This window comes from Pagrus pagrus, assembly GCF_965226575.1.
Source record: "Pagrus pagrus genome assembly, chromosome: 19".
Taxonomy (NCBI): Eukaryota; Metazoa; Chordata; class Actinopteri; order Spariformes; family Sparidae; genus Pagrus; species Pagrus pagrus.
The window spans coordinates 13,720,183-13,741,255 of NC_140203.1; the positions used below are offsets into that span (position 1 = coordinate 13,720,183).

Genomic DNA, 21,073 nt, shown 5'->3' on the forward strand with positions numbered 1-21,073 from the left:
CCTGATCCATGCAGCCTGATTAAGATTCAAACTGGAGCTACACTTGAAACTAAATCCAACCATATGAACCTTATCTGGACCTGTCAGGTATCCTGTCCTCTCTCCAACACAATTATTACAGCGTGGGTCTCAGGTTTGCAGACCTAGATCAGAGAGATAGTAGACAGGGGAAGGAGGAGGCTGTCACAGGGACTATAAATTATAATAGGACATAGTAACATTTGCTAACACAGAACAAATCAAGGGATCAGATGATTGAAAACTGTCATCTTCAGTCAAATCAATCAGTCAGGCTTGTCCTAGCTTGAAAGCAGCTGATCTGATGCTCTGTGGCAGGTGTCAACAAGCATCAGGTGTGGCCTTTTGTCTCCAGTTAACGATTGTTAGGGTGTGAATGAGCCTGCTGAGTGTCAAGTGTGTTACAGCAGTCATGTAATCTGGGGGAGTGTCTTGTCTCAACCGAGGCCCCCTGTCGGTGTGACCACGCCCAATCAGCTGTTTCCTCAAGTTCAACCGAGCTCACGGGAAAACTTTTCCTGCTTCTGTCCAGTGGACCCATGGTGGTAGACACACCACCGCTGTGTTTGTCTTCTGGATTTTAATTTGTGCGCGTTAATCCAGCAACAAGTGGTGTCAGCATGTCCCTGTCGGATCAGCTGTGGTGTCCCGCAAGCGCCCAGGTAACGGTGCTCCAAGCCAGAGGCCTCAGGATAAAGGGGAAAGGCGGCACCAACGATGCGTACGCGGTCATGCAAGTGGGCAAGGAGAAGTACCAGACCTCGGTGGTGGAGAAGAGCGTGGCCCCGGTCTGGAAGGAGGAGGCCACCTTCGACCTGCCGCAGCAGCAGCAGCAGCAGCAGCAAGGTGGAGGAGGAGGCACGGAGCGATCCACGCTGCATGTCCACGTCCTGCACCGGGCCCTGGTGGGTCCAGACAAGCTGCTGGGACAGGCTGTCATCAACCTGCTGCAGCTCAGCGAGGACAAGACCCGCAACAAGACCGAGTAAGTGCACACAGCAGGGAGTCACAGGGCAGGGCTGCAACGCCTTTAATTTCATTATGATTAATCAGTTTCACAGTTGATCGATTAATCGTTAATATGTTCCAATAAAGTGAAAAAATACTCATTATAATTTCCCAGAGCTCAAAGTGACATCTTCAGTTTGCTTCTTTCGTCCAACCAACAGTCCAAAACCCAAAGATTCTTCATTTGCTGTCATAAATGACAAGGAGAAGCAGCAAATACTCACATTTAAGAAGCTGGAACCAGCAGATGTTTGACATTTTTGCTTAAGAAATGACTGAAATGATGAATTGATTAAGCATAATTGCAGCTCTATAAGAGGGTATATCATTTCAGTGAAAAATAGTGTAATAGCACTCAGTAGAGCACATACCTCAGCCAACTCCCAACGGTGCCCTTTAATTCAATCAAGCCTCATCCAATATCAAACCGGATAGCCCTGTGTCACCCATAACTGCTTCACCATAATAGATTATTTTTTCCATCAAGAACCATGCAGTATTCCCTGAGAAATGAATAGTATTGTCAAAAGAAGAGCCCTATCTTGCGATCTTTAAGAAAGTGAGAGAATTTCTGAATCTGCACCAAAAGTTAATGGGCTCTATTCTGGGCCAAGACACACCCTCCGTCTAAGTTTTGTGGGAATCTGTTCAGTAGTTTGTGTGAAATCCTGCTCACAAACCAACCACCAAACAAAAAACATGTGAAAATATATCCTCCTTGGTGATAAATCTGCAGATTGTTTTCCAATTTAATTGATTTTGTGCTCTCTGTCAGCAAGTAGCCAACCACTTCTTGCTCATACAGTTGAATTTTTGAGCTTCACTGTGTAGAACGATGTATGTGCAGAGTTCGGCACTACAAGGCTGTTTTCTCTGTGATTGCTGGGCCTATGAGCATGATTTGTGACATCACATACAGTTTGGAAGCCAATCCTGGTCCAGTATTCATCTCTGAAGGGGATCTTTAAGGAATTATAGTTTATGGCCAGCAACCGCTGTCTTGTTTTGTAGTTTTTCCTTTAGAAAAGCTAATATGAATGTGCAATATCTAATTCTTGAGGAAATCACGAAGGCAAAATGAAGACTGAGTAAACTTTGATTCCTGTCTGCACCACAGGGAGTTACTGCTGGTTGCTTCTGTCAGTCATACTGCAGCTTTGTGGTCTTGCAGGACCAAACTCCATAATCCCTAATAAATCCCTAATAATTACACACCATGCTTTATTAAAAAAAATTAATGGGGAGAATTTTGCAGCATCTGTGAAAACTGTGGATTAGTGTTGCCATATGAGTACGTTTCCCTTAATTCGTGCGTTTGAAAAGGCTCTTTGCAGGTTTCCCTGTGTGATATTTGCACCTTTTTTCTCCACTGAGGTGAGGTATTCGAGCGCACACGCACATGCACACAGCCACGCATCACTGCACAGACCCGCTCTGGTGGGTTTGACTTGTGAACGTTGCCCACTCGCTCCACTGCAGCTTAAGGGATTTGTTCCCTCGGCAGCGGCCTTCAAGGATGCCAATCAGCATTACTTACTCGGGCGAAGGACGCGACTCAAAGGATTCACTCTCTCATTGACTGAGCTTGTCAACGTCAGACAGATTCCACCCGAAACTTCGGCTCGCTCGCTTGTTATGCTTCAGAGACGCCCAGCAGTGTAGGTGCAGTTTTAAATGAGGTGATGATTGGCTTTACTGTACAAAATATTCACACCCGTCTCTCCTGAGCTTGTTCTAATAATGACAGTGATCAGGTTTCACATGCCTGGCTTGTCCTCCTGCGTGGCTTCAATAATCATGATTATACTTCTTTTATGCAGAAAATATCCTGCTCTCTTCACATTTTAGTTCAAGATATCTGAAATTTGAAACGCAACACCCAGCAGCCATGTCTGCAATTCAGTAAGAATGTAAAAATGACTTGTTGTGTTAAGCTGTTTCTGAGTATTTTAGTCCCCCGCCGTGTGACCGGTATTATACAAAAGCAGGCTGCATACCAACCTGTTTGTCTGAAAGCGCACACACACACACACACACACACACACACACACACACACACACACACACACACACACACACACACACACACACACACACACACACACACACGCACACACACTTCCTCCTTCCACCTTGACAAAGGTTATATGTTGTTGTTGTGGGTTTGTCTGCTCTGTGTTGTCTTGGGTCTTTGCATGAATTGTAATATAGTCCATGCCGAGGCTAGATTTGATTTTGTGGCTCATTACCGCTCATGTTTTTCTTGTCATTATAAAACAATATAGATTTTCTGTCTTTTCATATTATAGCAAACCTTTTATAACGCGGAGCAAGCGGTCGACCAATATGAGCGTTTGTTGTGGCTTCCACAGTGAAAAATACATTTGAGATGAAATTCAAGGGCGTGAAATGAACTGTTATTAAAATGCATTTGGGCACAAATAACTTTTCATATCATTCGGCCTGGCTGGTGTACCAACTCTCAGCATGCTGGGCTGAACTTCACCTGGCTGTGTGCTGCATGTTTAATTGTGCATATTAGGGGTTTTGCAGAGATCACATCTGCTCTTTTTGGCATTCAGAAATCCGATATGGGATCAGATGATGTGCAAGCATAAATGAATCGAATTTCATGAGGACTTCTTACCATGTCCATCACTTGGATAGGATAGGGAGACATGCTCCAGCCAGAGTTGAGTAAATACTCGGCTTGTTTTCAGCTGTGCTTGTTGAATGTACCTTGCCTCTGAGGTTAAATCCAGCTTTAGCCTCACATTCCTGACTGTTTTTATCAATGCAAAACAAACACTGATGCCAACAGTGACAGTCTAGCAAGGTCAGTTTTTCTGAGCGAGACCACGGCGAGTGCACTGACCCCCAAAAGACAAACATGTCCCACAACATGTCAGTACAACAGCTCTACTGTTTGAGGTGTTTGCTGAATTCAGCAAAGCATGTTCACCCAATTTTTTGCTCTTGTTCTTAACATGCGTTGTTTGTCCTGTTAGTGAAAGTTAAACACAGCACAGGTGGAAATTAACAGTGACTAGAGATGACTTTAGTTGCTTTTATAATATTTACTTTAAGACATCTGATGTAGATTTTTTTATGTTCTTGATAAGTCTTTGATCACTTGATGATTGTGTTTAATTGTTGGTTATTGACTCTTGTTTGCTTAATTTTAAAGACGATTATCATAGAGAAGGTTTTCATTGGCACCATTAGAATTTAGAAAGACTCGTGGCTACGAGCAAAAAGCTGAATCATGACTGTTTACAAAGCAGCACACGTTCCATCAGTAGCTGTACTGGCAGCTCGTCCTCGAAAGACAAACAACAGCACTAGCTGATTGTTTAAGGGGGTTAAAATGACCAGTATTTACTTTGAAAGTGACCTCTAGTGGACCGGGTGATTTATGATGGTAGCAAATGAGGAAGTCAGAAAGAGGAGAAAGGGCATGAAAGTCCATTTATAGGAGGGAGGTTGGGATGGATGGATGGGTGAAACACAGGACTTTAATCCAAGAGACCGCTGTTTGTGGTCTGTGTGAACCTAGGTAGATTGGGTGCCTGAAGCAAGCACAGGACTTTCACCAAGTCTTTCACCAGAGCTGACTTAACTTCTGTTATATGCTGAACTAATGTCACATGCATAATGTACAGTAACATCATGTTTCTTAACGCACTTATGTTATTTATGTCATGTACTTAATGTAAAGTACTTGTTTTAACCCAAACCATGATCTTTTTGTAGATTTGGTAACCAAACAGCGACCGTTTTTACAACATTAACTATGTAATGTACTTCATTTACGTCATGTATGTGAGGAAATGTCAGGCAGGTAAGCAACTTACATCATGTCGTTTAGAGAACAGTCATAAATGTCATTTCGGGAGTCATTTGCAAATGACCTTTTCTGTTGTTCAGGTATGAGGATGTGTTGAGCTTTTTATTGTACTACATAATCATCTGCAGCGTATGGAGTTTGTCCATTTATCATGGAATAATAAATGTCTGGTCAAGCATTACAGGACCTGTGCTTTGAACCCCAGATACAGAGAAACTGTAAATTGAATTGTAAAGTGTAAGGATATTTAAAAAATGTAGTAAGGCAAGCCTCCTTTACAGCTTCTGTTCAGAATCTTGACATCGTGTGTACTCTAGCCTGTATTGTGATTGATTTTGGCCTGAAAATGACGTTCGCTTCAACCGCTGGTTTGTTGGAAATGTAATTACTACTACAGTTTCACTCCTGCGCTCTGACTCTAAGATATGGAGTGAAAGACTAAACTCTGGACAGTTCTGGTCCTTGGACATTATCACTGTAGAGTTGTTTTACTCACTCAGCTCTTCTCCCACTCACACAGCTGCGTTCTGTGATAAGAGCCGCTCTGGGTATTGTCTTATCAGTCGTTCAGGCTTCACAAGGAAGGATGTGTGTGTCCGTGTGTGTGTGTGTGTGTGTGCGTGTGCAGAATGTAGAATAAATTGACAAAATGTTGAGTCATGTATTATCCTCTTTGGGTTATGTCTGTACAGCAGAGCAGAACTCTTTCTTCTCGTCACAGGAGTGTGAGATTACTGGGTTTAAGGGCATCAGCATCATCCTGCGGCCGTTGTTCAGTGAAAGGCATTTTTAGCTCCTCCTGCTGCACACTGCTTACTACCCCAACCAGATAACGCCCAAACACTTTTGCAACTTCCTTTCTGTTTAAACCGAACTAACTTACTTCTTCTCTTTTTGTACTTGTGCATGTGCATATCTGTTAGTGGCATGATTCAGCATCAGAGAATCATGGAGGTTGTTCAAACGGCAGGGCTGTGATTGTACTGCATAGTATACCATATAACATACAGTGTTATTAGTATCTTTATTCTATATTTAACTATAGTAGTGAAGTACTTTGATACTATACCGTACCTCACACTGCTATACTATATCACAACAAAGCTCACACAGCATATCATAGAGTAATAATCCTAATAATATACTATACTATTATACTATAGTATGTACTATTACTAAACTAAACTACCCTGTACCATAGTATACTAATACTGTGCTGCACTATAGCGCAGTACAACATGCATTACTATACCGTAATAACCCATATACTGTACTATACCATATTAGTACTTTACTACACTATACCATACTATGCTAATGCTGTGCTGTAATATAGCACTATAAAGCATAATGTGCTTTATTATTACACTAATACTATGCTGTACTTATACTATACTAATACTTTACTATTATATACAACTTATACAATTATACTTACACTTGGTGATAGAATGTGACTAAATACAATTGCTCAAGTACTGTACTTAAGTACAATTTTGAGGCACCTGTACTTTACATGTGTATTTCCATTTTCTGCTACTTTATATTTCCACTCCACTGCATTTTGGAGGCAAATATTGTAGTTTTTACTCCACTAAATGTATTTGATGTCTTTAGTTACTAGTTACTTTGAAGATTGCATGCGTCATTGCCAAAGTAGCACATTCTTAAAGCAACATTATGTAGAAATTGGCATTTTGTGCAATTTGGCAAGTGGTCAATCCTTACATATTGCACCTTCTTAAAGCAAAAAGTTGCCTATTCTCAGTTTAACAGTATCTTTCATGACTGCTTATATCTGAGACGGGTTTCTCACAGTCATAAACCTGAGAGTTAATACCAGACTCTGCAGTTCCTCCCTGATCTACAAAGCTTTATAGCATCAAACTATGATTTTCAAAGGGTTAGGGAGTTTGCCCGGCCGGCGTGTTTGCATTTCCATTTTTATGAGCACTTAAAAGTGATTTAGGTCTCCTTTTATTTGCATGATAAATAAGTGTATGATCTGTGTAGCAGTGTTTTCTTCTTCAACGGGCAAATCATGAGGAAGTCTCACAGTGGAATATTTATAATGTCAAAGCCTGAAATTTGCAAATCACATCCCATTACTCAACAGCAGCAGGAGGCAGGGGGGCTCTGACAACAGTCTCATCCATTTTTTGCGAATTCCAGGAAAAGGCTTTTTCCTCCTTTTAATTTGTTTGTGCCACATCTGAAGCATTCCTGAGGGAGGAGGAGGAGGACGACTTTCAACAACATATCTTATTCGGTACCACCGAGAGGAAGGCACTGTCTTCAGTTGAGTACGCATCAGTGGCCTCTCAGGAGGATGTGTTATGTAAAATAAGGGTAAAAAATGCAGTTTATAGCACACAAACAGAACAGGATATATTTTAATCACAACTTTTTCTGTTTTTCTTGTTTCATAATGCAAGAACAGAATGATGCAGCCTCAACACAGAAATGTCTTCTTTCTTGCATACACAGGCATGCCCACGCACACACACACTTACTCACACACACAAAAAGTGCACACACGGCCCCTTCCTCATTTCCTCATTTCCCCAGGAATTCAGATTTCAGTTGGAGTTGTTTGTTCAGTGGCGGGCTGACCTCAGATTTTCTGCCTGATAGGCACTTTTTATGCTGACTGCTCCTTTTTCATTCTTCTGTTGAAGATATTCTGCTTATTCGAGGACCCTTCTGTCAGTACTGGACCGTGACACAGGTGCAGAAGCAGTGCAAAGATGACAAAGCCTGGTCTCAGTGGACGTCTCTTGTTAAGGCATTTTAACTTGCTAGTCTGAGGTTGTAGCCAGTTTTGATGTTGGTCAATTGTCCCAGTTGTATCTAAATGTGGTGGTTAAACCAAGGACAAGGACATCTGACCCTGCTTGGTCGTTTCTTGGCATTAACTCTTCCTCTCTGGCACATACAGTACATTTAAAGGGTGATGATGAGGTTAATAGCAGATTGATGCCCTGTAAACCAGACTTGTTTAAGTTTTGTGAGGTGCAGAAACTAATCTTGTAAGATAAAACCTTCTTCCTTCAGGGAGCAGACCGGTCAGTTGACTGTCTGCAGGGTTAGATGTCTGAGAAATATGCAGTAACGCTGAGTTTGACGCATGTCTCCAGGGCGCTGGGTAGTTGTAACAGGAACAGGTCTGATCCTCAAGCAGTTATTTTTATTAAGATCTGTTCATGTGAGACATGAGAGGGAAAAGGAACAACATTCATAGAGGCTGTCAAATATTGATGCAACAATTACAGAGACAGTACAAGCATTCATAAACTCGAGGCTGCCACAGACAGGGCAGTTTTTTTCTTTAAAACAAGAAAAACTTTCCTTCATGGTGTGCTTCCTTGTTGTTCTTAGAGCCTCGCAGACTTTCCAAAAACATTCAAGTCACTTCTGAGTCAACCTCCAGTTGGATGGATCATAGTTTCCACAAAGAAACTGACGAGGACTAAACGTCAGCGTGCTGCACATGAATCTCAGTCTTTGTGTCTGTGATTCCTTTAAACCACTCAGTAGACGACATTGTGATGAATGATTGCTCCATTAATAGAAGTCTTTTCTGGGCGAAACCTTGTTATAGCAAATGGTGTGTGAAGCATGATAACTTTAGATATAAGTAGGAGGAGTAGGTAGCGACTGAAAACGGAGCTAATGGGAAAGTGAATATTGCTTCCAAATGAATGTCGCCCTCTAAGTTTGACATACCAATTTAAAGGCTCTAATTTTGTGGTCACAACTTGTGTCCACTGCCCCCTAGTGTCCAAAATATCTAATGCAGGTCTAAGAAGTTTTTAACCTTTTTGAGATTAATCAGATATTTTGGGATCATGCCTGAAAATTGTTATTCTAATAAGATGCCTCTCTTTGACAGATGGTTTAAGCTGCTAGACAAGACCGGCAAGGCAGACAAAGACAGAGGGGAGGTGCTCGTCGACATCCAGTTCATGAGAAACAACATGACCGCCAGCATGTTTGACCTCTCTGCTGCCGGCAAATCGAGATCCCGCCTGGGCAAGTTCAAGGACAAAGTCCGTGGCAAGAAAAAAGAATCGGATGCTGCGTCGACCGTGGTGCCATCCTTCACTCAGGTTCTGACCGACAGCGAGGAGGAGGGGAACGGGGACGCTGAGGCGGCTCCAGGAAAGGAGGAGAAAAAGAAGAAAAACAAGATGAAGTCGTTGTTTTCTCCAAAGTCTAATCTGCAGAAGAATATGTCTCAGTCCATGTCTGTCCTGCCTGGGAAGAACTCCCCGCTGAGCGGCAGCCAGTCATCCGGTCTGAATGTGGATCCCTCTGAAGGTCGGGAGCGATTTAATTCACTTTCTCTTGTCCTCTGTGTTATTACATGCATGTTAACTTTCTCGTGTCCTTCCAGGTAAAAAGAAGTTCAAGTTCAAGATACACAAACGCTCAGGCAGCTCCGACAACAAAGATTCCTCCTCCGGTCAACAAAAACACGCCACTACAGAACAGAGTAACCTGTGCATCAATGGCAGTCATGTGTACTGTGAAGAGCCGCCGGCCCGGACCGCTCGCATCGGCTCGAACTTCAGTCTGGCCAGCTCAGGACACGGATCCATGGAGGACGTCCCCGACAGCTCTCCTCCATCTGTTGATTCCCTCAGAGGAGTGAGGCAATACTCACCCTGGACAGAGGAGGAGGAAGAGATGGCGGAAGTCGAAGATATAAAAGAGGATGTGGAAGAGGAAAGGATTAAGATGGAGGAGGAGGAAGAGAGGAGGAGACAAGAACGGAGGACAATCAAGGAAGAGGAAGAAGAGAGGATAAGGATTGAGGAAGAAAAGGCACAGGAAGAAAGGACGAGACAAGAAGAGGAGCGAAGGTTGGCAGAGGAAAAGAGGAGACTGGAGGAAGAAGAGAGGAGAAGGAATGAAGAGGAGAAAGTAAGAAAGGAGGAAGAGGAGAGGATTCAGAGGGAGGAGGAAGAGAGGAGGAGACGAGAGGAAGAGGAAAGGGCTAGGAGAGAAGAAGAAGAGTGTGAAAGATTAGCAGAGGAGAAGAGGAGACTAGAGGAAGAAGAAAGAAGGAGATTTAAGGAAGAGGAAAAAAGGCAAAGAGAGGAAGAGGAGAGGATTAGGATGGAGGAGGAAAGGGCTGAGGAAGAAAGGAGGAGACGAGAGGAAGAGCGTAAATTAGCAGAGGAAAAGAAGAGACTGGAGGAAGAAGAAAGGAGAAGGATTGAAGAAGAGGAAGTAAGGAGACTGGAGGAACAGGAAAGAAGGAGAATTGAGGAAGAGGAGAGGATAAGGATGGAGGAGGAAATGGCTCGGGAACAGAGGAGACGAGAGGAAGAGGAGAATGCTAAGAGACAAGAAGAAGAGCGTACACTGGCAGAGCAGAAGAGACTAGAGGAAGAAGAAAGAAGGCAAAGAGAGGAAAGGATTAGCATGGAAGAGGAGCTGAGGAGACAAGAGGAAGAGGAGAAGGTTAAGAGACAAGAAGAAGAGCATAAATTGGCAGAGGAAAAGAAGAGACTGGAGGAAGAAGAAAGAAGTAGGATTGAAGAAGAGGAAGTAAGAAAGGAGGAAGAGGAGAGAATTAGGAGGGAGGAGGAAGAGAGGAGGAGACGAGAGGAAGAGGAGCTGGTGAGAAGACTTGAAGAGGAGCGTGAGGAAAAGAGAAGGCGAGAGGAACAAGAAAGTAAGCGAAAGGAGGAAGAGGAAAGGATTAAGAAAGAGGAGGAGGAAAAGGCTAGGAAAGAAAAGGAAGAATATGAGAGATTGGTAGAGAAAAAGAGGATAGTAGAGGAGGAAGAAAGGAAAAGGATTGAGGCAGAGGAGAAAATTAGAAAGGAGGAAGAGGAAAGGGTAAGGGCAGAGGAAGACAGGAGGAGGAAGGAAGAGGAGAGGAGGCAAGAAGAAGAGCGGGAGAAGTTGGCAGAGGAGAAGAGGATAAAAGAAGAGCAAGAAAGAAGGATTGAGGAAGAGGAAAAAAAGCAAAGGGAGGAAGAGGAAAGGATTAGGAAAGAGGAGGAGAGGAGACGCGAGGAAGAAGAGAGGAAAAGAATTGTGGAAGAGGAGAGAATTAGACAGGAAGAGCAGGAAAAGATTAGGATGGAGAAGGAGAGAAGGAGCAGAGAAGCGGAAGAGGAGAAAATAAAAATGGAGGAAGAGGAGAAAGCCAGGCAGCTGGAAAAAGTTGCAAGAAATGCTGAAGAACAGAAGAAGAGGGGAAATAAAACAAAACAGAAAGTTGCAGGGAGAACATCCCAAGTAGGGAGCTCTGCAGAAGTCTATTCTACGAATCCTTTTGATGAAGACTTTTCGAATAATCCTTTTGATGAGAATCCCAACTCGCCTGCTGCACCTGACAGCACCGCGGTGTCGACGGTCCAACAAAGGTTAGTTCATGTCATCTCGTACTACACCGAGCACAAACACTGATGCATACAGAACTGTTATTGTTGTGTGCATAGTCAACACCATCCAAATTAAAGTTTGGATGAAAGTTTTCTCCTCTTCATGAATGTGTACCATACTATATTTCCCAGAACTTTTTGGCTTTTTACCTTCATCAGGGTTCTGCACAACCCTGCACCTTTTTATGTGTCAAAAAAAGCACAAGACTGGGAGTCTACAGCCTAAAGTGACTCTTTGAGGCCAGTTAAGCATGATGCTTATAATGATCAGGCTACAATGCTAATGTTGCAGGTATAAGGTCCGCCATCTTAATGCTAGCAAAAGCTAGCATACTAACATTAACTGATTAGCACTAAATACAATGGGAATATTGTTAGATTTTCAGGTATCTGGTAAAAAAAAAAAAATGTCCAACACGTTAATTCATGGCGACGGGATCAGCAAAGTTATTGCAATTCACCCTGATGGGGACATTAAAATGAGGATTTCGTAAGAGTCTGTAGGATTCATCTTCGTGGCGCCATGAATGTCAGACTTCCATTCATCATCTGATTTTTGAGATACTTTCAGTCGGGATTTGGCGGACCAAATCTAAAGAGCCAAAAGGACTACAGCGTGAAAAACCATTTCAACCTCATTGATGAACTTGTACTGAACCTCGCATTGATCAACTCCTTAACCTGCCTGTGTTATCAGTAGCTAACAGGACCAGGAAGAGAAAGGCAAAGTATTGAAACTAAATTTGAATGTCTGACTTTATCTCATCTTCATCAGAGTCATTTACATGTTATCTGAAAGTATTTTATCTTCTGTTTTCGAGTCGGTCACGACAACAACTCTTCACAGCACTTCTTTTTTTTTTAAACGCAACTTAAACCTGACACCATCATGAAAATTGCATAGCTCTGGTGTGTGTGTGTGTGTGTGTGTGTGTGTGTGTGTGTGTGTGTGTGTGTGTGTGTGTGTGTGTGTGTGTGTGTGTGTGTGTGTGTGTGTGTGTGTGTGTGTGTGTGTGTGTGTGTTAGAGTTGTTCAGAGCGTGCAGACCGATACGTATCTGTGAGCAAGGATAGGTTTCTTCTGTCAGCTGAGATTGTGGGCTCATTGTGTAGTCATACGTCATTACATCGGGTGTCGTATAAACAGACTTTGAAGAATGGGTAATTACTTAGAGTGACAGTGAAGGTGGATGTTAATTTTTCACAGTGATCTCAGGATGAGAGTTTCTTGGCATATTAAAAGGTTCTCCTATATTATTATAATCCATCTTACTTCATTACATTACCTTTACTTTTTCAAATCAAGAAAAGGACAAATTTGTTTGTCCTCTAATTTCGCAAAACAAGATTTTACCATCTTTAATTGTCTCATCAACATCCCTGATGACTTGTTTCAGATTATTATTCAAGGCGGGTGAACGTCTTCATGTATCTGAAAGCACATTAGAGTACATTGTCTTCCCTATGAGACTCCTTTCAATTAAATGCCTCCATCTGCTTAAATATCATGCAGTCTGTGTCTCTCTTCCAGGAGTCAACCTGCTGTGTCATTGGTAGGAAGCAAGACTTCTTCCACTGATGAAAAGGATCTTATTAGTAGTCAACGGGAGAAACGACCGGCTCCTCAGCCTCCAGGAAGAAATCAAGCCGAGGGACAGAGTCAGGATGGATCTACGCGACATCTGGTACAAGTTAACAAGCAGAGCAAAGACAAAGACGCCAAAATCGTCAGCGTCCCCCCTCAGCGCTCGGTGCAAATGATCGCTCCTCTGAATCGGTCTCCTACAGATGCAAAGAACACCCAGAGCTTGGCGCAAAGTCAAGGTAAACGCCCTGCACCCTCTGCACCATCTGAACCCAAGAAAGCCTTGTCTTCTGATGGCAAGATTGCCAATAAAAGTAGCTCCGAGGCTAAACAAGAGCCGATTGCTTATGGCTTAAATCCATTTGAAGATGATGAGGATGAAAATGAGCTCACAGCCCAAGATACTACCGGTTCAATACAAGGGCCTCCAGCTGTGTCACAAGCTGCTGATGGAGATGCCGCCTCTCAAGCAAAAATCAAATCCTCAAAGAAGGCCCGTGCTCCCCTGCTTCCTGCAACCACAGACGCCACATCGAGCACTTCAATCAACCAAAACACGGAAGGAGGCCATGATACAGGTGTGGCCACACATGACAATGGTCTAACCCACCCATGTGACCCTGAGGAGGCTCCAGTACAAGAGTCCCAGCCTGCGATGGCTGTTGCGCAGGAGGCAGGTGGGAAGAAGGAGGTGCCTCCTGTGACCTCACGCAGGTGAGACTGATCAGTTCCTCAACAGAATATTTCTTTTCGCTCGTCCATGTCTTCATATATAATAGATCAAACACCACCAGTTCCTGATATCCATCACGTTGCAAATTGCTTATGTAGCATCTTCATCCTCATTTCGATTCATCCTCATTTATCTTTCATCGTTGAACTCCTTCATCTTCACTTGTATTATTAACTGTGTTGTATCTGATAAGGTTGATGTGAGCTTGCAGTATCATCACAAACTACTGTATTCTCTTTGACTAGCGTTACTCTGTGATCTTTTTTTCGTTAAATGATAAAAACATCTCTTACTAAACCAATACTCCATTTCATTTCACTCTCATCCAGACAGTGCTTAAGTCTTTCTTTCTTTTGGTCATTGCAGACTTCAACCCGTAAAACCCCTTAATCCTCTGGGACAGCAGCCTCTCGCAGTTGCTCAAGGGGAAATGGATAACAAATCCACAGGAATCCACAGTGAAGTTGAAGAGAAAACAAAGGTATATCTCTTTTTTTCTTTTTTTTTTTTTAATCAAAATTGCTGTGGTTTTCAAAAGAGACACATTATGCTCATTTTCAGGTTCATTCTTTTATTTTGGGTTACTACTGGAATCAGTTTACAAGCTTAAATGCTCAAAAAACACATCAGTTTCCTCCATGCTGTCCATCGCTGCAGCTCTGTATTCCCCCTCTGTCTGAAACGCTCTGTTTTAGCTCCTGTCTCTTTAAGGCCCCCTCCTGCATACCCATTCTGCTCTGATTGGTCAACTCACACAAGCCTGAGCCAACTCCGCTCACCATGTCTCTGGTCGGCTCTGTCGTGTTTTCAGTTTCTCGTTAGCTTCGCTTCTACCCCTGGATATAGGCATAAATTATGCAAATGAATGAAATGGTGACGGAGAGGCGGGGCTACTGACGAGGCGTTTCGGGAGCAGTGTTTTCTGTGGGAGATGGGAGCTTCTGTTGCCGTGGATTTTGAGCTTTTTAACTTACAAGACCTTTTACATCGCAACAGCCTATAAAAAACACTGAAGGAAAACGAAAAAGCATACTATGTCTCCTTTTTTAAAGGATTTCTTTTCGAACCAACATAAACTTGTGTCCTATTTGTGTTCAATATACACATACATATTCTCCATGTTTTCTGTTTTCTCATAGGCAAAGGACACTGAGCTGAAAGGGCCGTACTCCCAGCTGACTCGGGAGGAGCTCATCTCTCTGGTGCTCAAGCAGGACAACCAGCTGTCAGGGAGAGATAAGAAGATATCGGAGCTGGAGCTGTATATCGACAACCTGCTTGTGCGCGTTATGGAAGAGTCACCGAGTATCCTCATGTCCATGAACTCTCTGAAGAAAACTGTCTAGGTGGATGAACAGCTGACACTTTATTCCCAGTGTTAAAGGTTAGGTTTACAAGGTTTGAACAGTTAAGAGTTCAAGTTCAACATACTGGCAAAAAATGATTAGAGTTGAAATGTATTTTGGAAAACTGCTGCTGTTTCAGCCTTTCAGTTGACTTGCAATCAAAGATTATAATAAGTAATAAATATTACATATTAAAAATTTTTTCTATATATTTAGCAATATTTTGCCTCAGTATGTAAATGTGTGACGTTGAAACAACCTCTTTTGTATATTTGTTATGACCGTTTTCCTGTCGAGCATATAAATCTTTCCAGCAATATTGAATGTTGCCAACATGTCAGACTAAATTACTGTATTTTCTACTGTTAGCTTCCTGTCCTCTGGAGATATCTCCGGTATGAAGAAGAGCCTTATTTTACTGTTACAACTATGCACTAATGATAATGCACTAGTCATGTTGATAGAAGCTTCTTGCTCTACTGAATGTCAACGTTTACATGATTCTACTAACCCCAAAGGCACTTTATCCAGCTTACACTATTAACATGATGTCCACTGAATCACTGCACTGTACTGAGGTTACTGCTTTATGGTATTAAAATATGCAAAATAAAATAAACGTTTTTTCTTTTATGACAAAATCACATCTTGGCATTTTTGGAAATAATATCTTAGATAAAGTTGAGATATTTGTTATGTACAGTAGATTTATCAACACTTTATATATCTGGTACATTTATGGTTAACCAAACTTTAGTTAATAGTTATTTCACTGTTAACAGACACTGAAATGCTTTGTAAACATTTGTAAAGCAATTGTTTATTGTAAAGTTTCAACTGAGGTTTATAATACTTTGTAAATGGTTGATAAATATTGTGTAGCTCATCTAAAAACATTTAGATGGCTATTATGAAGTTTATAAACCTCTACAATTGCTAAATGAATTGTTTATAAAGCATTGTACTTGTTAATAATATTTAATTGTATATAAATAGTATATTTATAAGTCTGAGATTATATTATGACCTTATTAATATTTAAAATTGTACCTTTTGTGAGTTTGTATTTCCTTTCCAAAACTACATAGTGCACCTTTAACAGTTCCTAATATCTAAAAAACAATCTTTATCAGTGAAGATCCTTGTGTATTTACTAGTTTAGGATTAATCTCTTCAAAAAGAAAAGTGAGCTTGTGTTGAAGAGACTTGTTTAGTTGAGCCATATTCCCATTCGTTAAGTAATGCATAGTACGTTCTTATGACAGGACCAAGCGGAACCTTTGACATTCAGACGTTGTGTCTGCCCGGACACATTTTAACCGCCCCCATCACACCGGTGACAACAACGTTCATTGGTCGTTCAAAAAGCTGTTTACAGTCGCAGCGCGGGTCCTGTCCTCACTGGGGTGTTGTAGGTGTTTAATAATTTGAGGATATATGTTATCGGTCGCCTGCTCCCCGGCAGTTTGCTAGAAGATGTCCGGTGCGGGTGTGAGCTGCCCGGGCTGCGGCTCTTCCAACATCGTGGACGATGACCTGTACTCTCAGGCCCAGATGGTGTGTGTGGACTGCGGCTCCGTGGTGTCCGAGGGGGTGCTGGCCCATGACCCGGCCGGAGGTTCAGGTACGAAGGCCTCACAGCGGGACATCTCATGATACCCTAACACGTTTTCCTGCTAGCTTTTGGAGATATTCATCTCAGAAGTTTCATGTTGAACTTTGTCTGCTCTTGCTGACATTACTGAACATCCAATTTTGCCACTTCGGAACCTACATGACGTATTTTTTAGCAAGACTACAGCAGCTATATCAAACATGGAGGACACACGTCAACATTTAAAATCGCAAGCATGTTGAAACATCTGGAGCAACTTCAGATAAGACATAAGCACACGAAAAATACATAGATGCTCTGTAAACAGGTTGACAACAAGTTGTCAGTGCTCTCTGGTGGACAAACCACATAATGGAGACCCTGTTTTCAAAGATCTACAAGGCGCCTTCAGTATCTTGTGTCTTATCAGCCTACAGTTACACTGATACAGATATATCTGCAATACGTTAATATTGGCTGACTTATCTAGCTCTGCTGGAGAGTCGCTTTAACACTGGGGACAGTCCAGTTAAAGATGTTACAAAGGGTCCTGCTTTTCCAAGAGTCAGCTCAAAATCAGATGTTACTTCTGTGGTTCTGTATAAGGTGGCTGCCACTGCAGTGCAATCAGACCCAACGTTGATAAGTTTAACAGTAGCCACTTTTCAAGGTAAAAGATCATTTATTCATCATTCTATAACACAGGGGTGGACACGTTGTAATCCCTTGATGCTACTAACAAAGCAGCTTATGTAAATGGATGAATAGATAATGTTATAAAAACAAACTAATATTTATGGTGGAGTGCTCTGAGAGCAGCAAAGACTGTTATGGCCTTAGGACAACAAAGACAAATATCCCACAGTACTGGAAAACACCTCAACAGCCACCAGAACAGCAAATGTGAGAGTATTTTCGCAACATGTGTTCCCCTTCATTGCTTTTCTTGTAGAAGTCTAATCACTGACAGCTCTTGAGGATCTGTCTGTGTGTAGGGGTTATATTTCTCCTGAATTCATGTTCGTATGATGAATGTTTTATTACAGACACTCGCTGTGTTTTTATGTGGGTTCATCGTGTTCTGTATCTTGCCGTACTGGCTTTATTTTTCGGTATACTGACGTATACGACTGCACCAATGCTGCGAGCAATAACGGCTTCAATTAAAACACGAACAGCGTTCCTGCTCAGACGTGATGCCGTTTATTTTTCAGATTTAATTTGACAGCAGTGTGAGCGCCGTGAGCAAATCCCATTCACCTTTATTTTATTGAGGTGGAGGCAGACACTTTAGAGACAGATATCTCAAAACCTGCGAAAAAATACATCTGACACTACCTACACAGTTAGACACCACTGAGATGAGTGATATGATTTGAGGGAAATGAGTGAAAAGATTTACTACCCACTCAGTAGTAATTTGGTTGAACACACATTTATTTGGGAATAAAACCCACGTTGACATAATGAAACGGTGTCAAGCGTTGTCATTTCCTTTATTTTTAAAATTTGGGGTTGCCAACATTAACATGACAAGAATACTAAAGAAACTAAGCTAACTCCTTCCCCACACTTCTAAAAGTATTGGTAAAAAGCATGGTTATAAGTGAATATCATCAGTGTGCAGTATGTGTCTCATTTTCATTATATTTACATTTCCTCCATTTTGTCTTTGCCTTGACTCTGTGTGCCCCGCACAGACGTCAGCTACAGCCGAACCACAGCTGTGACCAAAAAGCTGTGTCTAAACCTGATAAAAGGTGAGATCTTCTCTTCAACAGGAGCTTCTGCTTATTAGATATCATTACATAATAGCTCTTCTATATTTAGTTGATCCTGCTGTTCATGCTCGTGTATCCGTGTTATATCTTTACAGGCCTGCAGCGTGTGAAAGCTATATGTCGGATTCTCAGGGTCCACAAAGAGATCGAGGATCTGTCACAGACGTATTACAAGCAGGCGTATCAGCATCAAAGTTTCATTAAAGTGAGTCTTCAGAAGAAAGAAGTTCTCGCCGGTTGCTGTGTGCTCGTAAGCTGCAGACTGCTAAATTGGCCCATCACCATGGGAACCATGAGCTGCCTGCTGGATGCCGACCCCATGGTGGTGGGAGTGGTTTATCAGGAGATGGTCAAGATTCTCAACATCGAGGCTCCGATCGTCAACGTCACTGATGTCATGGAGGCCCACAGTCAGGAGTAAGTCAAGAGCACTGGTCTGAATCAAGAGTTTGATTTACCAGCTGGTTTCTGCTGGTAAGTGATACACAATGATAGACAGATGTTTCGTCCAATCACATGCCAATTATTTCTAAAGTGCCTGCCCTTTTCCAAACAGAGGCTTTCCAGATGGTTCTGTGTAACAAATCATCTGGTGCATCAGGTTAGCACATCACATCTGCTTCCCTAATCCAGAGAGACAGTCCCATACAGGGTTATGTGTCTGTCAGCTGGTCTGAATGGGTTACCACCATATCAGCAGAGTGCAGAACAGTAACGTAATAGACAGCAGACTATCATACATGCAGGTTCTGCCTGCCTTTTACATCATTTACATAACCCCACTAAGCTTTAATCACTCTTTGCTGCCATGACTGAACTCGGGTCTCAGCTGTCTGGAGACAACCAGGTCCCTGCTGGACAACCGACAGCTCTCATCTGTTTATTACAGATGTTACCATCTCAACTCTTTCTTGTACTATGACCTTTTTCTTATCCTTTTATTTTCATTAAATAACATCTGAATTATCATTCAATTATGACTTTATTATAGTAAATAAAGTAGATATCTTTCTCTTGAACACTTGATTATTCATACTCTGTCATATTAAAGTCACAACCTGTTGTAGGGTTGTTGTTGTTGTGGTGATGGTGGTGGTAATGTTAATTTAAAAAAAAATGTATACTAGTTAGTTAAAAAAAAAAAAAAGCCTCTTTGGCACCGTGCATTAAAAGTGCTTCAAATGATTCACTCCAGGCTCTTATAAGCCCTTTCCAAGATTGCATCTACAGTTACTGAGCATGTTTCTTCTTTCTGTCAGGTACAAAATAAGCCCGCTTCACGTGCCTGAAGAGCTGGCTGAGAACTCCAAGGACCTGGCCAAACGTGGCGTGGCCCTGGTCGAGCTGGCAGCAGACACCTGGATTGTGACTGGCCGGAAGCCCATCCCCATCATGATGGCAGCCATCTATTTGGCGTGGCAGTCCTTGAAGCCCAGCAAGCAGCGCCTGAAATTCACACTAGACAGATTCTGTCAGATTGCCAAAGTGAACAAGCACAAGCCTGCTCTGAAGAGAATCGCTGAGATGAAGGAGGTACTGTGTAAGCTGGGGAGGGAGATTCCCTGGGTCAGGGAGGACGTTACACCAGATAATGTGGTTAGGCAGGTGGATGATATTCTAAAGAACAGGTACGCCCTGCTGAGGAGGGCTCTGAGAACCCATGAGGATGCTCTGCAGGCAGAGGACTCTCTAACTGAGGAGACCGCTTCCTCCCATTCCTCCGAGCTTGTAGAGCACACTCCAAATGCATCCGCTGTGGAACTGTGTGGACTGAATTCCCAGCAACCAGGAGATGGAAATGAAAGTCCATGCACGGCACCTGAGCTGCACAGTGACTCTCATGAGAGCCAGGAGTCGGCACCAAACTGGGGGAAGAGAGTGCTTTTTGCTCCTCCATGTGTGACTCATCCTAAGAGAAGGAGAGTGGAGCAGCCTGGGCTCCAGGATGTGACTGGTGATGAGGAAATCTCTGACAGTGAAATTGACTCATACATCCGCACTCCTCGGGAAGCTCGAGAATTTGCGCTGACACAGAAGATTCTGTCCTTGTCGGAGAGTGAGAAGTCATGATCGGTTATCTGTAGAGACCAGTGTTTACGTCTCTCGATCTTGGTTGTATAAGTTAAAACAGATTTTTAAGCTTAAATGCACTTTCTACTTTAGGACTATTCTAATAAGGATGCAGATATTTTTATTTCCACATATTCATATTAAGAGATGCTGCAACCTTTTTTTATGTAGTTTTGTCCACTTACAGATTGTATCTGTGTATTACTTTGCTGCTTATACTTGGACTTGCAAATAAAGTTAAGTTGAAATGGTTAAAATATAAAACGCTTTTGTAAAAAAACAACAAAACAAAACGAGGGCTTTTCTTTTGAAGGGACTGTAAGAATAAATTAAAGGTGCAACTCTCTTTTTTTTATGAATGAATAAACAAATGACCTTAAAGGACAATACAATTTCATACTGTTTCACTTTGTTCATATGTGGCGGACTCTGCCACCTTTTTCTAGCTTCAAACGGTGTTCTGGGGACCTTATTTTCCTCTGAGAACAGCTTGTTTATTCAGTTATGGAAAAAAAACATGTCTGAGTTTGTATTTCTACCTCATTAAAATCTGAGTTTGAACTTCTTCTCCAAAACTACACAGCGCCCCTTTAATGTGGTTAAGCACACGCATTTAAAAAATCTAAACGGTCACGTTTCATGTCAGGAAATCACAGGTTTAGATAATGAAATTAATGATGGCTGAGTTCTT

The 21,073-nt window shown here is 42.2% G+C and overlaps 2 protein-coding genes across 3 annotated transcripts; both read left to right on the plus strand.

Moving 5' to 3' along the window:
• The first annotated feature begins 218 nt into the window (after nt 1-218).
• LOC311275354 (uncharacterized protein) lies at nt 219-15,581 on the plus strand. Of its 2 annotated transcripts, none has more exons than XM_084383823.1 (6): nt 219-1,003; nt 8,766-9,193; nt 9,270-11,256; nt 12,787-13,572; nt 13,958-14,072; nt 14,731-15,581. In XM_084383823.1, exons 1-6 carry the CDS (start codon nt 639-641, stop codon nt 14,935-14,937), a joined length of 3,888 nt encoding a protein of 1,295 aa, XP_084239949.1. In that variant the 5' UTR covers nt 219-638; the 3' UTR covers nt 14,938-15,581. The 2 variants fall into 2 exon arrangements, with proteins under 2 accessions (XP_084239949.1, XP_084239950.1); XM_084383824.1 differs by having other exon boundaries at nt 221-1,003; nt 12,805-13,572.
• Nucleotides 15,582-16,281: 700 nt separating this feature from the next.
• On the plus strand, nt 16,282-20,779 carry brf2 (BRF2 general transcription factor IIIB subunit). The gene is made up of 4 exons (XM_084383837.1): nt 16,282-16,561; nt 18,232-18,291; nt 18,408-18,729; nt 19,572-20,779. Exons 1-4 carry the CDS (start codon nt 16,414-16,416, stop codon nt 20,380-20,382), a joined length of 1,341 nt encoding a protein of 446 aa, XP_084239963.1. The 5' UTR covers nt 16,282-16,413; the 3' UTR covers nt 20,383-20,779.
• The last annotated feature ends 294 nt before the right edge of the window (nt 20,780-21,073 follow it).

What these genes read in the sequence shown, in the direction of transcription:
- LOC311275354 (XM_084383823.1), top strand. Translation starts at nt 639, where the DNA reads ATGTCCCTGTCGGATCAGCTGTGGTGTCCCGCAAGCGCCCAGGTAACG. An exon ending in AAGACCCGCAACAAGACCGA is followed by an intron (nt 1,004 to 8,765) that starts GTAAGTGCACAC and finishes TCTCTTTGACAG; the next exon opens with ATGGTTTAAGCTGCTAGACA. An exon ending in AAGTTGAAGAGAAAACAAAG is followed by an intron (nt 14,073 to 14,730) that starts GTATATCTCTTT and finishes GTTTTCTCATAG; the next exon opens with GCAAAGGACACTGAGCTGAA.
- brf2 (XM_084383837.1), top strand. Translation starts at nt 16,414, where the DNA reads ATGTCCGGTGCGGGTGTGAGCTGCCCGGGCTGCGGCTCTTCCAACATC. An exon ending in TGACCCGGCCGGAGGTTCAG is followed by an intron (nt 16,562 to 18,231) that starts GTACGAAGGCCT and finishes TGCCCCGCACAG; the next exon opens with ACGTCAGCTACAGCCGAACC. An exon ending in GTGTCTAAACCTGATAAAAG is followed by an intron (nt 18,292 to 18,407) that starts GTGAGATCTTCT and finishes ATATCTTTACAG; the next exon opens with GCCTGCAGCGTGTGAAAGCT.